General features: G+C 36.2%; 1 protein-coding gene across 1 annotated transcript in view; it reads left to right on the top strand.

Moving 5' to 3' along the window:
- Nucleotides 1-8,022, top strand: part of LOC148946535 (uncharacterized) — a 32,665-nt gene extending 24,643 nt beyond the window's left edge. The window contains exon 2 of the mRNA XM_089097035.1: nt 6,609-8,022. Within this exon, the coding sequence (XP_088953161.1) occupies nt 6,609-7,896 (1,288 nt within the window). The 3' untranslated portion in view covers nt 7,897-8,022. The remainder of the gene's footprint in view (nt 1-6,608) is intronic.
- Nucleotides 8,023-21,570: the final 13,548 nt, after the last annotated feature.

Below are 21,570 nucleotides of genomic sequence, written 5' to 3' on the forward strand. Positions count from 1 at the left end.
AACTGTGTCGTAGCGCCATTCCGCTTTGAACCATAAGCATGCTTTTCTATCAGTTTGGACACCTTCTCTCTTCTCACAAAGGGACGTTCTGACGTTAGAGGGTTGCTGTAGAAACTTAAAGATAATTTTCCTATTATTACTACCTTTAAATTATCTCGAGCGAGACAGTTTTTAGCCTCTTTTATCACCTAGTCGAAGCTCGGATTTCGTCTCCACGGAACGATTCAATAGTGAGCAAACCCCCTTGAATCACGTTGGGATGATCGGATTCCTTCCCTGGAATGAGACAGTATTGACCGAACTCCCCCAAATCGCCCGGGGTAAGCGGGAGGTAAGAAATTCTTGAAATAGAATTTTCCTTCCTTTGCGTGTTTTGATATGTGTGTGTGATATATATATATATATATATATATATATATATATATATATATATATATATATATATATATATATATATATATATATATATATATATATATATATATATATATATATATATATATATATATATTTGTGTTTTTTTTTTTTTTTATTTATTTATAATTTTTTTTTTCTCTCTCTCTCTCTCTTTCTATCTCTATGTCTCTCTATTTGTCTCTCTCTCTCTGTCTCTCCCTCTCTCTCTCTCTCTCTCTCTCTCTCTCTCTCTCTCTCTCTCTCTCTCTGTCTCTCTCTCTCTCTCTCTCTCTCTCTCTCTCTCTCTCTCTCTCTCTCTCTCTCTCTCTCTCTCTCTCTCTCTCTCTCTCTCTCTCTCTCTCTCTCTCTCTCTCTCTCTCTCTCTCTCTCTCTCTCTCTCTCTCTCTCTCTCTCTCTCTCTCTCTCTCTCTCTCTCTCTCTCTCTCTCTCTCTCTCTCTCTCTCTCTCTCTCTCTCTCTCTCTCTCTCTCTCTCTCTCTCTCTCTCTCTCTCTCTCTCTCTCTCTCTCTCTCTCTCTCTCTCTCTCTCTCTCTCTCTCTCTCTCTCTCTCTCTCTCTCTCTCTCTCTCTCTCTCTCTCTCTCTCTCTCTCTCTCTCTCTCTCTCTCTCTCTCTCTCTCTCTCTCTCTCTCTCTCTCTCTCTCTCTCTCTCTCTCTCTCTCTCTCTCTCTCTCTCTCTCTCTCTCTCTGTCTCTCTCTCTCTCTCTCTCTCTCTCTCTCTCTCTCTCTCTCTCTCTCTCTCTCTCTCTCTCTCTCTCTCTCTCTCTCTCTCTCTCTCTCTCTCTCTCTCTCTCTCTCTCTCTCTCTCTCTCTCTCTCTCTCTCTCTCTCTCTCTCTCTCTCTCTCTCTCTCTCTCTACATATATATATATATATATATATATATATATATATAACATTCCTAAACATTCCGCTCTGGACCATAAGTATACTTTTTATCGGTTTGGACATCTACTCTTCTCGCACAGTAATGTTCTGACGTTAGAAGGTTGCTTTAGAAACTCAAAGATAATTTCCCTGTTGTTACTACCTTTAAATTATCTCGAGAGAGACAGTTTTTAGCCTCTTTTATCACCTAGTCAAAGCTCGGATTCCGTCTCCACGGAACGATTCAATAGTGAGCAAACCCGCTTGAATCACGTTGGGATGATCGGATACCGTCCTTGGAACGAGATAACACTGACCAAACTCCCCCACATCTCGCGGTGGTGTGGGGGGCAAGAATTTCTTGAAATATAATTTCCCTTCCTTTCCGTGTTTTGATATTTTTGCTGAAAAATGCGTCCTGGGTTGCGCCACTTTGGTTTCCTAGGAAACGTTTAGGAAGTGTTCCAAATAGACGAAAATACTGTATACAGGCTGGTTTTCAAAAGGCATATAAGAAATATCATAGGTATCATCACTCTATAATACCTAGAAATATCTTTGAAACATTTAAAGAAGCTAATTCGATTCAAAATTAAAAGTTTTAGGGTCCTTTCTAAGAGTCTTTGGCACAGTGACAAACTATCTGCCTCCATTTCAATTAATAACTCTATTTATTGTTTTTTTCAAAGTCATCTTAAAAATAAAACATCACCTCAAATGTCCTTCTGAACTCGAGTCACAAAATAATAAAGAATATGAAAAACAAATAGGCTTAAAGTGAATGAGTACATCCACTTTGATTTTCTAGGAAACGTTTAGGGAGTGTTCCAATTAAACAAGAAAAACTGTATACACGCTGGGTTTCGAAAGGCATATAAGTAATATAATAGGCAGCATCACTCTATAATAGCTAGAAATGTCTTTGAAACATTTAAAGAAGCTAATTTGTTTCAAAAATGAGAGTTCTAGGGTCCTTTATAAGAATCTTTGGTACAGTGACAAACTATTTGCCTCCATTACAATTAATAACTCTATTTATTCTTTTTTCAAACTCATATTAAAAATAAAACATCACCTCAAATGTCCTTCTTAACTCAAGTTACAAAAATAATAAAAGAATATGAAATAATATAGGCTTAAAGTGAACGAGTACAGCAACTTGCATATTTTATGTCATGTATAGCGAAGTAGCATGTATGAAAGCACCATTCTTCCAATATTTGGAAAGTGGTTATGTAGAGCCTTCAAACCTTTGCTTTATTCTCAGAAATCGTACAAACGTAATTCGTTAGATTTAGTGGGAAAACTTAAGCCCCTCCCCCTAGTCAAAATTATTTTCACTTCCGTAATTAATTCTTTTTATCAAAAAAAAATGGTCTCCCAATGGGAGCACAACTATCCGGGTTATTAACGAACTTTTATGTAGAACACCTTGAAAATTGAACCTTAAATTCATATTTTTGAAAACATGTCTATAAGGGACGTTGTATGGATGATTTGAAATCGCTCTGGAATTATGGGGAAAGTGAACTTAGGTGCTTTCCAGATCAACTTAATACATATAAGCCGAAATTTATAATTTACCTTAAAAACTCAAAATGCAAATAAATTATCGTTTCTGGATGTATTACTTATTGGTAGCATTGATAAACTGGATTTTACAATTTACAGAAAACCCTCACAAAATAGTTGATAACTAAATTTTAAATCCCATCACCCCTTCCCCACAAGTTAAAGAAGGTGATGTTACATCTCTTGTTGATCATTTCCTCAAACATTTGCTCTGATTCTTACGACACAGATGAACTAAAATTTACTACGGAACAAAGAAATATTCAAAATGTGCTTTGAAAATATAGTTTTCCAAGAGTATAATTTTAAAGTGCTAATAATTTCTTTTAAAAATAATTTATTGGTCAAGGTTTGCATGAATAGCTGATGCGCTAAGGCTTGTAAATACAAAAGTCATAATGGGGAAACATTTTAGGTCATGTGGGCGGGGGGGGGGGGCTTTAAAAATAGAGTTCCATTCTAAATGCCATATATTAAAATGTTAGGTGAAAGTAACAGAATTGGATGTTCAAAGCATTCGCTGGTCTAAATCCTAAAAGATGAGGTCAATGTTGACGTTTTGCTAACTTTTTTCTTACAAATTTTTAACTCTTAATTTCAGCCTCTATATTGAAAATTGGAGGGTGTCCTAAAAAAATTTGGAATTGTGGGAAGGGGGTCTTGGAGGTTGGGTCTTGGAGGTTGGGGTAGGGGACCTTGGAGGTTGCAGTCCTTGATGGTTAGAGTCATTGATGGTTCATGCTCATAATTCTCTCAATAATCTAGTATTGTTTACTTGTCTATTATAGCGACCACAGGGTTTCACCCAAATCATCCACTAAAATGTCTCAAACTGTTTCACACAAAAAATCCCTAAAATGTCGATTAATTTGTTTCCCCCAAATAATCCCCTAAAATTAATTTCTGAATGTTCCTTTGTTAGCATGATCATTATAAACAAAATCTCAAGGTTGAATTGCGATGTAAGAGAAACCTTACGTAAATCCATTGGCCTAGAATGAGACATGTGATCTTATACCTTTATACTCGCTCTTAACTTGCAATGTTGTGAACTTATCCCTACATACTAATTCCCTGATTGGCCTAGAAAGAGACCCGCGATCCTGTCCCGTTAGACTGGCTCTTGTCTGTCAATGCTGTAAACTTCTTCCTGTATTTTATGCCCATATATGGAGTCCCCCTATACCTTCTGGGTCCCTCCTACTCCTGATCAAAATTTTTGAGACAGCCATTTTGTTCAGCATGGTCGGCGATGTGATAACTATGTCCTTTAGGGTAACTTAATCCCTGGAGCCCCCGGGAGGAGGGCTGAAAGTTATGAACCCAATGTTAACATATGGTACTGGTTATTTGGAAGTATACAGACGTTTTCAGGGGGGATTTTCTTCTGGTAGTAGGGGTAGGGAGTTGGGTCGGGGTTTATGCGGGAGGATATTTCTATGAAGGAAGTTTTCATGGTGAAGGGACATTGGTATGAAGGGGACGCTGGATTTCCCAGCATTATTTAAAAAAAATCAGAAATTAGGTAAATTAAAAAAATTTTTCAACTGAAAGTAAGGAGGAACATCAAAACTTAAAACGAACAGAAAATATTACGTATATAATTGGACTCACCCCCTAGTCAATACCTCGCTCTTTGAGCCAATAATTTCATAAGAGTTATTTATTCCAATTAACGGCCTTTGTGATTAAGCGGTCATTTTTAAAGAATTGGAACAAATTTCGAACTTTATCTTAAAAAGCAAGGTATTGAGTAGGGGATGACCCCCCTTATATACATATTCAAAATATATGAAACTACAAGTTCGTTACGTAAGTTAATTCGTAAGTTACATATATTTATTACTAATGAAAACGTTCGTAAACAAAATTAAACAACTTTCGAGGAGGTCATTTAACCGAATAAAAGTAAAATTAATATGCAAATTTTGTTTTAATTGTTCATATACGGTGAGCCAAAATCAAAACTTGCATTAATTCAAAAACGTTCAAAAATTAAATTTAAAAAAAAAATTTTTGAATTGAAAGTAAGGAACGACGTTAAAACTTAAAACGAACAGAAATTATTTCGTATATGAAAGGGGCTGTCCCCTCCTCAACATCTCGCTCTTTACGCTAAAGTTTGACTTTCTCACAACTCTATTTTTTTCAACAATAAAAAACTTTATTTTCTTCTCTGCCGTTCAATTGTTCAATTTGTTGCTGTTGTTGATATATATTGTGAAAGTTATGAAAAGGATATACAAATTCCGGTGGTTTCAGATAGGACTCTCCATATTCTCCGTTGTTGATGCAGTGTTAACACTCGCCATATGTTCGTATCTAGGCTGCTCGTTTCAGATGTAGAACTCGATGGCTGGGTCCAGCGAGTTTCACATGTTTTTCTGTAACACGTATTTTGAAGCTAAAGTTTATCCATATGTTTGGAATCAGGTCTACCCAAAAAAATTACGGCTCTTCCAGCAACTGGATTTTCTTATTCTATGCATATTAACCGAAGAAAAACACAGATGATGAAAATGTTGACAGTTCAAGCTTCTTGATTGGGGGAATTCCCAATCCTAGACACAGATTTCTAGGCTCTAGAACTGGGTACTTCGATTTAGCTCGTCTCAGCTACGCGCCGAGATCTGCGTGTGATCGAGAAATCTCTAGACACAAATGTCTGGCCAGAACCATGGCTGGACATGGATGCCTAGCCAGACACACGTCTAAACGCCGTTAATCAGAGAATTTCAGTCACTTCCTTAAAAATTTCATAGAAAATAAAAATGATTTCTTTCACAAGGTTGTATTGAGAAGTTCTCAATAAGACTAACATGAACCAATATTAAAAAGCAATGCATTCAAGGCTTAGTGCAGAGTGATTAGTTAATATACTCGCTTAATTCTTTCAAATAGATAGTTTTCAAATAAATTTTGCTATTATTTGCTGCTTATGTAAGTGTAGTTTATATATATATATATATATATATATTTTAATTAATAAATGGACAAACAAAATGATAAAAATGGCACATATCTCTTCTTTCCCGAAGCAAATGCTTGTCAGGGATCCCATTAAATCAGTCAAACATTAACAAATACATAAGTGAATAAACAAATTCCTCCTTTGAAAAAAATAATGTTTTCTTATTTCCTCTTTTCTCTCCTTCCTCCTCCCCAACTGATATGAATTTTTTTTCCGTTGTTTGCACTGTTTACTGTATGACGAGTTTCTCAGTTATAAATAGTAATAGTAATATTTTTCTAAACAGGGTGATTTTTAGTTTATCAACCTAATTTAGCTCATCAACGGTAGTTTATTTCAAATTGAATAGGAGCCTAAACAACACAGCCGAAAGCTTTTAGTAATCACAATTTTTTTTATTTTCTTTTTCGATGCTTATTTTGTTAACCGGTGGTTCTAGTGTTATAATATATCATATCATATGAGCGATATCATGAGTTTCAATTACAAGGGAAGAAAATGCTTTTATATCTGTAAAATATGTATAATATCATGGAAATATGTAACAACTATAATGTAAACTTGGGAAATACCACCCAATGTGCATTTTAAATATCGCGAGGTCGGGTCTATGCTTGATTTTTTAAAATTATTATCAACTTAAATTTTTTTTGAAAAACTTAGGCCTATATCAAAAGTGCACCCTTGTTCCCATTAATGTTGAGCTCTGGGGAAGCAGTTGTGAAGAATGTCTATATCTAAAGTATCTTTATTCCAAATTATACTTAAATGCTAAATCTTTTCAGATGCTACAAGTTGAAAAACAACAGTAGAATCAGCCCACTAAGCGGGAGAGCAATACTTGAAATGATCGAAAAAATGGTCAGTAATAACGAGGACCAGTTGAACAATTATTACTTAAGCGAAAGGGAAACAGAGAAAGGAATCTATTACTCAAGAGAACAACTATCCCTGCTGGATCCGTTTTGGGAAAAGTACAAGTGTCCAATATTATTCATAACTGGTTATGCTGGGAGTGGAAAAACGCAAGTTCTTCTTGAAAAAATGAGGCGGCTACTCATGGACGAGAACACAGAGAATAAGTGTATTTTCATCTGTTTCAATTCTGGTCTCCGCGATCATGTTGAGGGTCAGATAAAAAAAATCCAAAACAATAGAGGAGAAGTGAAAACTTTCCATAAATTTTTCGAAGGTCTATGTAAAAATTCTGGCACTAATGCAACAGAGAAAAGTTTGAAAGGATTTACTGAAGCCCTTAAAGAAGGAAACAATATTTATAAACTCAAGTGTAAGATAAGATATCTGACTGGATATCACATTTTCATTGATGAGTATCAAGATCTAGACGCCAATTATTTGTTTCTGATTCACCAGCTTCTATTAAATAACGACTCTGAAGAAAAGCTTCGATGGATAGTTTTTGACGAAAATCAAGTAGTTCTACCATGCCACAATAGTGAGGTTGTTATTCCAAATGGATGTGAAGTTATATATCTGCCAAGTATTTACCGAGGAACAGTAGAAATTCATGAATTCTTACATTTTCTACGCTTCCCATCTAAGTACAACAAGCTGGAAAACCCGGGCCACCTTCGACTCATATATGGAGTTAAGAGCTCCATAAAACCCATAGAGCATATTTATGAGACTTTTAATGATCTTCTTAGGAAGACGCGAGACGGGTTGCAGGAATGCATTGAAAAACATGACATTAACAAAAACGACATAATTCTCATTGTCGACAAAGCGGATAACTTCAAAATATTTGAAGAAGTTTGTGAGGAATTTGATGTTAAAATGTCTACAGTGAGTATGTACAAAGGATTAGAAAGCAAAGCAGTAGTTGCCGTTTTTTTTGAAAATTTACTTTTTGGCCCATCTGACAAAATAAGAAGGGATTTAAACAAACTTTACACTGCATGTTCAAGAGCTCAGTCGATACTCATCCTTATAACCCATGTTGATACAAATTCTGAACTGGAGAAACTTCGTTATCAGAAAGGTCAGATTCCCATAGAGGATGGTAAACCATATCATTATTCTTTGAAGAAGAAACGGAAACTGGAAAACTAAAGAGAACTAGGGAGTAAACTAGATAGAACTAGAACTAGACCATCAGTTCAAGATTTTTTTTCACTACAATTTTTATTTTCATTTTCAATGTTGTAAGAACTGGAAAATAATAAATTTGTAATATACGAGTAATTCATTTTCAGCAAAGCACCAATGACGCAGAAGGCTTTAGGTTTTTACAGTTAAAGAAGGGGGCAGTATCCAAATTTTGCTGTAGTGAAACTATATTTGCCTTGACCAATCTTGAAAAGAACTAACAAATCAAACTGAATATTTGATGCATAATGATATTAATTGCTAAAAGCTCATCAGTTCAAAATTTTACTGTAGTTTTAATATTTATTTTCAATATTAAGTACAAAAGAAAATATTTGTAATATAATTTGTTTTCAGTAAAGCACCAATGACACAGTAGGTTTTAGGCTTCTGCAGTGAGGCAATGCCCAAACTCTTGTTTGTATTTATTTTTATTTGATTCAAACTGGATTTGCATATTCTTTTTAAGTTTCACTCGTTTTAAGATTGATTTATTCATTTACATTAATATTTATTGTATGTTTGTTCGCATTGATTGTTTATTTAATTTCTGTTCGTTTTAAGTTTCATTTATACTTTAATAGCAAAATATTTGTTTTCGTGTTAAGCTTGATATTCACTTTCCGTCTAAGCCTTGCTTGCCTTTAGGTTAGATCGATTCATCTATATTATCACTTATTGTATGTTTTTGCTATGATTACTTGTTCCATTTCTGTTCGTATTAGGTTTTATATATTCTATAATAGTAATTTCTGGTCATTTTGAGCTTGTATTTTAACAGGTATTAGTATCAACTGAGCTTAAGTTTAAAATGGCCTTTACTTTTCTTTGAAAAACTTATTTTTCGAAAAGTTTTTTTTAAATCAATTTTTGTTCGTTTTTGATTGCAAAAAGTTTCAAGTTTTTATGGCATGAAGGGGGGGGGGGGGTACTTGCTGTTCGATTATTCTTGACTTTAAAAAACAGATATAGAACTTTCAATTTAAATCGAATGAGGCTTTTTTCAAAGTCTATACGATTGCCTCTTTGATAAAAACCTTATATATGAACAATAGACAGCTTGCATAATTTGTGGACAGCGATTGACAACAATGAATTGATTGAAAAAATAGCTCCAATAAGGGAGTTTAGATCATTTCACTTGCTGACACAAAGGGATCACGACTGTTTGGAATTGACCTTAATAGGATTTTGTGTGCCAAAGCAATTTTGCATCTATCACAGAGTATGTATTTTAACCTTATTATTGTATAATTATAATAGATTTCCTATGTGTTCTTCCAATACAAAACACCTTCCAATAAGTTATAAACCCCCCTTAATAAGTTATGCCCCAGGGCATAACTTAAAACGCCTCCCCCCGGGCCCTGGGGGGCTGTGTCGACACTGGAGTTTTTTGTTATCAGAACTTTGAACTATTTTAACAAAATGTCTATCTCAAAATTTCTATCTGATGCATTTATGGCTTGGAGGAGGGGGGAGGGCTAGTTACCCTCCAATCTCTTTTGACTCTTAAAAAGTGAACAGGAACTTTCAATTTTCAGTCAAATGAGCCCTCTCTAAAGTTTATACGAGCATCCCTTCCATAAGAAATAATGGGAAGGATTCGGAGAATCCTTAAATTACAACCCTTGTCCTGAGGGCTGTGGGGGAGTTGTCATCCTCAGAGACCTAATTTCCAGAACTCAAAACTACATTTAATAAAAGGGCTGTCTCAAAATTTTGATTGGATGTGTTTTGGAAAAAGGTGGGTGTGAGAGGGGGTTAGTTGCACTCAAATCACTTTCGACTATTAAAAAGGGCACCAGCCCTTTGAATTTCCAATCGAATGAGCTTTTTTTAAAGTTTCTACGACACCACCTTCTATATAAACCTTATGTGTCCCCAGGGTATAACTTAAAACCCTTGCCTTGAGGATTGTGGGGGAGTGTCCCCTCCCCTGGATCCGCTACTGCCTTATACTCTCTGTTTCTTTCCTTGTTAGGGAGGAGAGCAGATGCCTAATATGTGTTTGTTAATACCAAAACATTTTAACTCTCATTCGACCTTCAGGTATAAACAGAATTAGTTCAAAGAAAGGGGTGGGGAAAACGGGCGTGGGGGGGGGGGGGTATTTGCCCTTCGATCAGTTTTGACTCTTAAGAGCTGGACTAGAACTTCCAGTTTCCAATCAAATGAGCCCTCTCTGAAGTTTATACGAGAATCCCTTCCTGCCCCCGGGCCCTGGGGGGTTTTGTTGACGCCAGAGTTTTGTTACTTAACCTTTCAACTATTTTTAACAAAATGGTATTTGTAACAGTTCTATATAAAGCAGCTCTGGGGGGAAAGTAATAAAAATATTGAAGCTCTATAAGATTTATTCATTTATTTATGTTTGCACCGGTTATCTTTACGTTTGTAACACAGTTAATTTTAATTTCTGTTCATTCGGGGTTTTGTTTATTCTTTAACAATAATTTCTGGTCTTTTTGAGTTTTAACTATAATATGAATTAATTTCTGCTGGTCCTGAGTTCAATATGGCTTTTTACTCTTCTTAGAAAACTTATTTTTATGTAAGGTTTTTTTTAAATTAATAATAATAAAACATTGAAGCCTTATGGCCTTTGCTCTACACAGCTTAATTTACATGCCTTTGAAAAATCAAACCTGATTTTTTCACGCAACAATGAATGGATCTTGCTAGGTTATTCCATTTGTTGATGCAGAAAGAACAGCATCATTTTGATTATACCCTTTTTTGGATTTTTTGTGCCACAATAATTTAGCATTTATCGCAAAGCATGTATTTTAACCTTATTTTAAGTATGGTTGTAATTTTTAGTATTTTATAATAGATTTACTATGTATTCTTCCCATACAAAACTTTACCTTATTTAATGTCTTTGGAGTGAGGGCAGCGTAGTTGGCATAAAGAAGAAAACTTTAGCGTAGACAGTATGAGAGGGTGAGGGTGAGGTTGGAGACTCATTCAATACGGGGCGGAACTTCACTTATCTCCTCCGTTCCCAATTTAGGAGATTAGAGAGACTCTTTGGGCTGTAGAATGTTGGACCGTTTGAGTTGTGGAAGTTGTATTCAAAAATGCTTTATATTTTCAGTTATTGCTATATTGCTTTCATAGATTGTGGAATGGTGAGGCCCCTGATCCATGATTTGGATGAACCTTAGCTCATAATATGTAAACTGGATTAATTGTTCCGTGTTACATGCATATATTATTGTATATGCATTATTTTGAGCTATACTTTTATCGCATTGCGTTCCTTCTTAAGCCTTGAGATAAAAGCTGAAACCTTAGCTTAAATTATATAATCGTTGCAATATATAAGCCTATCCTCCGATTTGTGCTGCAAATGGGAGGATATTAGGGGGTCAGGTTTAAGGCTAAGGGTTGGACGGGCGGGGCTGGCTGTGCAAAACAAAATGAGGAGTTCTTAGAAAAAGGCCCAATAAAACTAAAGTCTTATTGTCTTTACGACTTATGGTTTTATATTGTCAAAGACGTATTTACAGAAAAAATTAATTAAAAAAAAAAGCTTTATAACAGAAATAACCATAAAAAGGTAGTATGTCGAGCTATCCTCTCATGTGCACAACACATGAGAGGAGAGAGGTTGGTTCATTGCAAAGAGGTGGGCGGACGGGGCTGGCAGTACAAAGCCTTCTAGCTGGTGGCCCTGTTTTCACTGAACAACTAAAAAAACAATCAAACATCGAAACCTTATTGCCTTTATGGCAACGAGGAAATCCTTTTATATGGAAGCAAAATCTAAAACAGAAAAAATTCTTTTAGTATCTAGAAAGAATTATATATATCGTTGCATTACATAAACCTATCCTCCAATTTGTGCTGTAAATGGGAGGAGGGGGTCGGATTTAATGCTAAGGGGTAGGTGGACGGGGCTGGCTGTACACAAAATTCTCGTTGGTGGCCCTGTTTTCACTAATCTCAGTGCACAACTAAAAAACAATAAAACATCAAAACCTTATTGCCCTTATGACCATTAGTTTTCTATTGTCTAGAACTCAGTAACATAAGAAAATTAATCTAAAAAACTAAAATAACTTTACACAAGAGATAACCATTCACAAGCAGTATATTTTTATGATTTTGGGAGAAATCAGGAAATATGAATATTCGATAATAGTATAAAAAAATATGACAGTGAAAAGGGTATGAAAGAATTGTTGCATATGCCAGAGGCTGCAATATAGGTAAATTTAAGGCAAAACATGGATAACTCCAGATCTAGGGATTACATTAGCCAAATTGTGTTCAAAATTTTGGTACAAAATAGAAACTGTTTCACATATTAATGATGACCATTAGGTGGTTCAACCACTCTGAGGTTGAAAGTGACTATTTCTTCATTTACTGAAAAACATTTCAGGGACAATGGCATAGCTGTAACACGTACATCGTTGGAAGTCAAAACGATGTGAGTGCTTCATTGATTCATAGATTATCATTCTCTTACTTAAGTGTCCACAAACTTCTACAAAATTAGTTCAACTTTTTTTTTATTATAATAATTGGCAGAAAAGAATTTATATATAAGTGAGAATTGTATTAAGGATTGGCTGTTAGACGGCGGTCGTCTTCAGGGAGTAGGGGCTATGTACTTCTAATGAATAGTGTTTTTTCATTACAAACAAGAGTATGGCTACTGCCCGCTCCCCTAAGGGTAAAAGCATCATTCTCTTACTTAAATTAAATAAACAATCAATGCGAACAAACATACAATATCTATTAATGTAAATGAATAAATAAATCTTAAAACGAGTGAAACTTAAATTGAATATGCAAATCAAGTTTGAGCAGTTGAAGGTCCTGGAAATTATGTCTTTGAGCAGAAAGCTCCCCCCAACGTCTTTAGGGCAAGGGTTATAACTTAAGCCCTGGGGTGTATACATTTTTATTGAAAGCTTTTTCGTATAAACTAGAAAAAAGGCTCATTCCATTGGAAATTCAACGGGGTAGTGCCCTTTTTAATAGTCGAAAGTGATTGGAGGAAAACAACGCCCACCATTTGCCCAAACACATCCAATTAAAGTTTTGAGTTATCCAATTTGTTCGACTTAGTTGATTTTCAGATGGAAATTATATTATTGAGGAGAACACTTCCCCCAAAACCCTCAAGGCAAGGATTATAAGTTATGCCCTGGGGGCATATAAGGTTTCTTAAGAAAGATTTGTTGTAGAAACTTAAAAATGGGCTCATTGATCGGAAATACAAAGGGCTAGTGCCTTTTATAATAGTCGAAAGTAATTGGAGAGCAACTGACCCCGCTCTCACGCTTACCTGTTCCCCAAACACACCCAATCAAAATTTATGATGGCAATTCTGTTCAGCACAGCTGAAAGTTTTGGAAATTAGGTCTTTGAGGATGACAACCATCCCACAGCCCTCGGGACAAGGTTTGTAAGTTATGCCCTGGGGGCCTGTCAGGTTTTTATAGAAGGCTTTGTCGTAGAAACTTCAAGAAAGGCTCATTCCATTGAAAATTGATTGAAAGACAACTAACACCCCTTCCACGCCCACCATTTGTCCAAACACTTTTAATCAAAATTTTGAGACCGTCATTTTGTTCACCCCAGTTGGAATTTCTAGAAATTATATATTTAAACCTGACACTCCTTCCGCAGTCTTCAGGGCAAGGGCTATAAGTTATGACCTGGGGGCATATAAGGTTTCTATTAAATGCGTTGTCGTAGACACTTGAAAAAAGGCTCATTCGATTGGAAATTTAAAGGGCTAGTGTGCCTTTTTAATAGTTGAAAGTTATTGGAGGGCCACTAACAGTAGAATGGCCCCTATTGATCCCGACAGCACCACGTGGTTTATGGTTTTCTCACTGAGAATGAAAAGACAGAGTTTTTCTCACTTGAAAAAACAGGAATTTTCTCACTTTTATGAATGTTTCTTGGACGGTTATGTGTGTCAGTCAATTTATTTGTTGTTTTTCATGGATGTCAACAGTAATTTATGTCTGTTTTATGGTTTTTGTCAGTGAGAATGGAAAAACAGGAACTTTCTCACTTTGATAGATGTTTTCTGGATTTTTGAGTCTAACGGGGACCGGATTCAATTACCTCTTTTTTCAAGATCTTTTTTTGTCGTTGGTGTTGTTTTGGCAAAGTGCATGCTCGGGACGAATGTTATGATTCTTCTCAGCCAATCAGCGAGTCGGTTACATCTCCTTTCTCAGCCAATCAGAGGCTTGCTTACATATTAGCGGCGGAGGATTGCAGAGAATATAAGGAAAGGGTTTTTGCCAAATTTTTATTAGCCTGTGAATAGAATTCAAAGGAGTGAGAAGAAAAGTTTTGACTTTACTCATTTGGATATATATGCGTGATGGCGAGTGGAATGTTTACCCTCTTAGAAGTTGATAGTGGAGTTGATGCTAATAATACAAGAGCACCAAACATTGCGGTGGAAATCACGAAAGGATCACGGCTTTGTCTGGAACGGAATTCAGTATATGCAAGATAGTGATGTCCCTTAGCAAATTTTAAATAGAGGATCAATTATGTTTCGCTGCAAAAGTTGATATAGCACATGTCAATAGACTTCAATGTGCTTTAAGTGCATTACTGAAACTTATCGAAGACAATAAATTCTACCACCAATTATATATGCTTAACATTATTATTGTTGTAATTATTAAACAAAATTTTTTTGAAATCGAAAATGTTCCCTTTGTGGTTATGTTAGGTTAGGGCTAACCAATCAGGGTCAGTCTAGAGTCAGCAGTCAGAGTGAAAGGATTGAAAAATGAATAAATTTGAGAAAGAGAGAATTAGATCAAATCTAGTGTTTATGGAAACATATTTGATTTTGGATGACGATTTTCTCGAGTTATCTCTTCAACGCAGGATATTCTCTCGTCAGGGAACACTTGACAATACAATGAGGAGTGATTCTCCCCCATTGGACTATTGTATGAAACTTTTAAAATGTGACTCAAGTGCTTATAGTCAATTTATTGATATATTAATTGAAACAAAGCAGAATCATATCGTGGATATACTTTTGAAAACATTGCCAATGGATTCAATGTAGATGGCTCCCCCCCCCCATTCGAAAGAGGTAACGTCAAAGTGCTACTCTTCTCCCCATTCCCCTCACTGAATTTATGGGGCGAGGATGATCAGTTTCGTTTTAGCTGTGAGAGAGTTGACATCGGAAACCAAAAAAAATGTTCTATACATGTTCATTGCGCATGTACACTCTTGGCAGTTGGACTCAATGTGAGAATTGTACAATTATTGATGACTATAGTGAAAAGTGCAAATTATGTAATCCTTGTAAATTACATAGAGGCTATGCAGTACAAATTAAAGGATGTAATTCATGTCTTGAAGAGATTTGTGACTCTCACCCTAGAGGGCACCTGTGCTCCAATCACTATGATAAATGTGATCAGTGGGAGAATACTTACCCTGCTATGATTGGAAAGAATCCCAAACATGATTTTAGTTTATTTCTACAAGATTGGTATCGTCGTGGATTTAAATTATTCTGGGAAGAGGGATCTGGTCTACGATTCAACTGTTGGGGTAACAAGACAATTTGGTTTCTACGTCATCGTTGTGACGACACTGCCTACTATGACTATAAACCAAGTGATTTTTATTTGGCTGTGACGGAATGTGATTCACCATTTGAAAACACTATATGTGATATTGCTTCAAATAGACAGATTGAAACTCGTGAATTTCATAATATGAATGCTAATAGTATCGTTGACTATACAAAGAGATATGACAAGAGTGAAGTTACATTGTACTGTAGAAAATGTGACCCTGACTTTGCAGTCAATCAAGATCAATATACAGTGAATCCAAATGATTTACCAGCATTAGTGGTTCACGACAGTTGCCTATACACCGAAGAAGAAGAAGAAATCTAAAGTGATGATTTAAAGACATTGTTGTATATATATGCATTTTATTAATAAACAAATTCACAAACATTTTTTAAGCACTTTACTCTTAGGGCACTGAAATCAATACTGTATAGGTCTGAGAGGATATTTTCCACTAGAAAGTCGTTCAGACGTGGATTGTCAACATAAATGTGGAGAAACTGCTTGTAAGTATAGCCGCGACATCGGAGAACAAAATATAGTAGTGCCTGGAAGCCACAGCTTTTGGTCGTTAGATCCTGCACCCTCTTCCGATTTTGAATAATAGTTTTCCCACTGCTCTCAATATAGTTACTGATGTGGGGTGTATAGAATGTATAGGGTAGACCAAGAGGATCAAAAAATTCAATCGTCTTCATTGTTTGAAAGATGCACAGCGGACTGCTATTAACAATAATTAAGGTATTGTTGACACTTTGAATTTTTCCAAGAAAGTCCGAGGGCAGACAATAGGATTTGTACTGTGACATGTAGGGGTCCATATTAAATACATTGATTATTTGACTGGTGTTCATGGCGCCAAGTCTAGTAGAACACTGCCTTCGGGAGTGATTTCCCAATAGGTTTTATATTGATTTAGTGAGATTAGTGCAATACTCTCAGTCAATGGGTCGGCAAATGTACACTATAAAAGCACACTCCCCGTACGTACTATACTCATATCCTGTGTGCCAGACAAATCCAGAACAATGATACCATGTGTTTTAGCAAACTTATCTTCGGTTATACTATTTTCAAATAGTTGAGAGTCATGATCTAGGGTTTGCATGGTTAACTCATACATTGTTCTATAGGATTTATCAAAAGATAGATTTTAGAGTGGGATACCGTTTACTTTGCACACAAGAGATGAAAGTCCAAACATCACGAATTTATGTGGGCATCCAGTCCACGATCCTATTGTACTGGCGCTTTTTACAAATGCCAAAGCGAGTTTTGACGGAATTTCACCATTGATAAAGGATGAATCGGTGAAGGTGCGTGAGCCCATAGCAATATGACATTGATTGGTGATTGTATGAGGAACAAGTAGTTTAATATTATTTCCATTGGCTCTCTGTTTTTCCACTGCCAAAGCAACAGAACTCATGACCTGTTGTTTGCGTACATGAAGTATTGCCGAGGTGAGGGAGAGACTTACATCAGGATTGGCAACAAGTTCTTTTCTCAATATGAAATTGGAGGGTGCATGCGTCAATTTTATATCCACTTTAACATTGGGCGGCAGCCCTTGGGATATATTAAATATTTCATGACATGTTTTTCCAACTAGATGTAATTCACTAGTTGTAGCATTTTTAAGTGCATCTGTACTATCAGTATTAGTAATATATTCATATCTATTGGAGGTACCTTTCAATTCCTTGTATGACTTGGGTTTCGTCAGCATGAATTGCATATAGCTAGTATAATTTAAGAGATTATTTCTTGTGCTTACCAGCGTTCCATTGATGTAGACACTAATTTGACGAAATAAATTATGTAATATACAATTTTCATAGGATATTCCCTCGGCCCGAATTGGCATTGTATTATCGGATTTCCGGACTTTCATTTGCAAATCTATAAATGTCGAAGACATGTCCATAAAGTAGTCTTCATTGGAATATATTTGAAAGTGGATATTATCGGAGAGGGGTTGTTGAGGATAAAATTGTTCATAGTATTCATGCTTGACACTCACATCAACATTTTCAGCAATGAATAGATTCAATGAGGCGGTGATTGAAGGTTGAGAATCCTTGTGCGGTAGGTAGGACATCTTACGAGAAGAAATCCAGTTTCGATCTAACAATTTTCTTCCTGGGGCTTTTTCTTCTGTTTACAGCACGTGTCGGCTTTTTCCTTCTTTTCTTTGACAAGAGGGAGGAAGTCTTTCGTTTCCAACCTGAGTGGAGACTGATGAGTGATGCATTGTTTCTCGACCTTTGTAAGCCTTTACCATTTTGTTTTGATTTCTCGCCAAGGGTTCGCGCGCTGGACCTAAGATTTTCCGAAGCACTTTTTTTAAAATCCTTGCCAGAGCCCCAATCGTATAGTGTAGAGGATGCAAAATCTGCCGCAGCCGGTACAAGATATTTTCTAGCCAGTGGTAGTGAAGAGCGAAACAGCTTAGAAAACCAATTGCCAAGACCGTAGCCAGATATTGACGAGCGACCCTTGTAATAGTCCATTCCATTGCCCTGTTGTCTTGGGCCAAGAGTATTAGCATAGTAGTCAATATCAGGACAAGTGAATACCACTTTTCTATGAGACATCTTGTTGAATTTGAACGATGGGACGAAAATGGCATGGAATCACAGCCAAACCTTTTGAAATTGCTATGGGATCACCAAATTCAGTTCTTAGTGTTAACTGACAGAGTTCCAAATAGGAAGTGTTTACGGGAATATACTGAAGATGCTTTATATTGTAGTGATGAATATGCTCTCGATTGGTTTTTCGTTCAAGAACTCGTAGGAGGGGAACATTTGGGTTACCAACCCGAGATGTTTCCACAAATGAAGCGTAGAAAAATATACAAGTGTCTGTGGAAAAGGCAGGTAGGTAGTCAACAAAAATGAACTTAGTGTTTCCGGCACTTTTACCGTTGATTATATTGAGCTTAAAGCCATGAACATCCCTTAGATTATCATTGAGAATAACCTTTTCGCTGACAATAGGCAAACTAATGTAGATCTTGCCCTCCTCCTTTGAATAGTTGAAATGAAAAGCTCCTTTTTTACGAGCGGAAATTCTTTTATTAATAGAACGACATAGATCATTCATACAGGTGAGTTCCTCGTAGGGTAATTCAATATATGGATAGTTCATCCAATTGATTTTTTTAATTTGTTCTTCATCACTTGAGGGTGGTGGCGGCCAATCATAGGGTCTAATTCTTATTTCATATTTACCATCGTTTCTCAGGATGTCATAGGTATTTTTGAGAATACAGTCGAAAAGAGCCATTTCATACCTTCCGTCGTCAAATTTGATGGTTGGGGAGAGTTTCGTCCAAAAATCACTTTTTCTATTCAGGTCATTGTAGAGAGGATCAGAAACATTGGACATGAAAGTAACATAGAAATCATTGGGCATTGTTAATATTTTCAGCACTGACCCAAGAATCAAAATCAGAGTTGTTTCCTAGCCAGCGAACAAGCAACTGTCTCTTGCCCCTACGAGTACGACTATTAAATATCTTTTCAATTTGATAAATTTCACTTCTGTTTCAAAATTTTTGCAGTTCATAGTCATTAAAACTGCCGAGAATCTTATCATCTTTGGTGTCTCGCAGTCAATATGTCGTGGGTTCAGTTTCCAGGATTTTTGACACTTTAAAAAGTTCAGTGCTCGATAAATAATCCCCCTTTTCTAAAATATTGGTGGTTCTATTAATTCAAACAGTATCACCAACATTGAATTTCTTCTTCACATTTTTTTTTTCTTTTTTACCATTGGAGTATTGCTTTAAAAAAGCGTAAAATGTATTTTCACTGCAGTGAACATCCCGAGGGCTTGAGTTGGACAGAGATCGATGGGGTCGATGGTTATATATCTGCATGATTTTATCTAAATCATGAATAAAAGCCGGTGTGTTTTTCAGGTTAGAATATCTTGAAATTAATAGACGAATCGTTCTTATTTATAGTTCAGCCATTGCAGCCTTTATCGGGCTTTAACTATGATAAAGTGTTGTATTATATTTCAATAGAAACTTTTGCACATGGGGATTAACAAATTCGCTGCCACGATCCGATTGAATGTTTCTATATGAATCCTGTTCGAAACTACTTTCAAAGGTCAGAACAACTTCTTTACCTTTCTTTGATTGTAATAGGCTGGTATAGGTACAGTGACTAAAGATACTGATAGCCATCAGGATATAATTGGAGCGTGCATTGTGGGGCTGTTGGACTGCGTCTAAGTTTAAAAGATCTATTTGCATTATATACAGAGGGAAAAAGGCTTTAGTTTGTCGATATTGTTTGCCACGAAGCCTGTGATTCCGATGCAGTGTGTAACTCGGTTCATTCTCTATATACTCTTTTGCTTTTTTCAATGTGCTGTCAGAGACAACTTTAGAAAGGGTTTTGAGAGAACTTAAACTTCCCGCTTCACCAATATTTTCATAGACACCTTTCAGAACTTCATCCATTTTGAACGCAAACACGTAGTGTAATGTCCACTCCAATTTTGCAACCTGGAGGATGTATCAATTCGTCTTCGCTTTTGACTAGCAGTCACAGGTGTTGTAAAATCAGTGGTGCTGCTGCTGCTGCTGATAGTATTTTCAAATATTGAATCTTCTTCTTTTTTAAATGGTGTTGGTGTTGATGTTGTTGGAAGACCATATTCTCTTAGTTTCTTAAGAATTTGCTTATTGCCGATAAGACTTTTGGGGAAGTTTGATACACTTAGAAAGGTGTATAGTTTATTGTCAAAGGATAAAATTCCTTTACGATTCGTCACCATATCAGAAATTAAATAAAGTAGATTATAAGTTTTTCTCTGAATCATAGTTTGTTTCCCTGTGCTGTCGACTTCAACTTGATGATCATCACCACCAGTTTCGAACATGAAATAAGATAAGAATCTTTTGCTCTGTTTACGTTGGGTCACTGGCAATAGGTTCCTAATTGTCAATAAGGATGAATTCAATTCCTTCTCCTTTGATTGCACTGCTGCTGCAAAATCTTGAGGAGATATTTCCTGTTTAGAGGGATTGGCGACAGTGGTGACGGTGGGTCTCTCACGATAAGGTTTATGTTTGTCCACACGTCGCAATGCATCTTGAAGTAAAAGCAGTTTTTTGTCATCGGCAATATTCTCATCATTAATGAATTTGCTTAGATTGTCTTCAAAATGTTTGACGGGCGAGAGGACAAGTTCAAATAGTGTCAATTTATAGGGTTTAACCATTCTCTCTCTAGAGAAAACTGTTTACAAGTCCTGCAGTTATTGGCAGTAAAAGTGTGAAAAAGCTACCGCCCGCTTGAAGGAGACGTTTTCTTTTTAAATTTTTTCCCTTGTTTTTACAAGCCAAGGCACGTAGAGTGGAACGATGTTGCTTTGTCTGTTGTCTAACACCTTCTGGCAGTTGAACATTGCACTCAGTTAAATTTAAACAAAGTTCAGATATTAGATTAATTAAATCATTGTCAACACCATGTTTGAGTATGGCCTTCCTAAGCAATGGTTTTGAAGTGCTTAAAACAAAAAATAAATGCCGTTGTTCGTGTAGTTTCTTCAGTGTCATAACACCAACTAATAGCCTTTTCTACTGTTCACCGGAAGATATACTGTAATTTCATTGTCGAAAATGTCAGTGACTACACGTAGATCCTCGGGTGTGCTCTGATTAAGATCCAGCAAAATGTAACCGTAGGGTTTGTTAGTCGCCTGAGTGTACGCTGACAACAGAAATTTAGGGGCACCGGGGTATATCTGTTTATTGAGAGTTATTAGCGAGCTAGAATCACGAACAACTCGATAGATAATATAGATAGTGCAATTCAAAGCAAGGGTTCGCATACATTTGCTTTGATGAAACAGATTGTGTAGAACTAGGGTTATGGAAATGTGTTCATAGTGGGAGCGAACAGTGAACCGTTGTAACATTTCCTGTGAGAACTGTTCAATGGATTCAGCCAAATCATCAATAATCAGCCACGAGTTCGGTTCAATACTATTGATAACATCAAGTCCCCGTATGAATTGT

Source organism: Artemia sp. Qi Xiang Cuo, chromosome 11 (assembly GCF_049724085.1).
Source record: "Artemia sp. Qi Xiang Cuo chromosome 11, ASM4972408v1, whole genome shotgun sequence".
Taxonomy (NCBI): Eukaryota; Metazoa; Arthropoda; class Branchiopoda; order Anostraca; family Artemiidae; genus Artemia; species Artemia sp. Qi Xiang Cuo.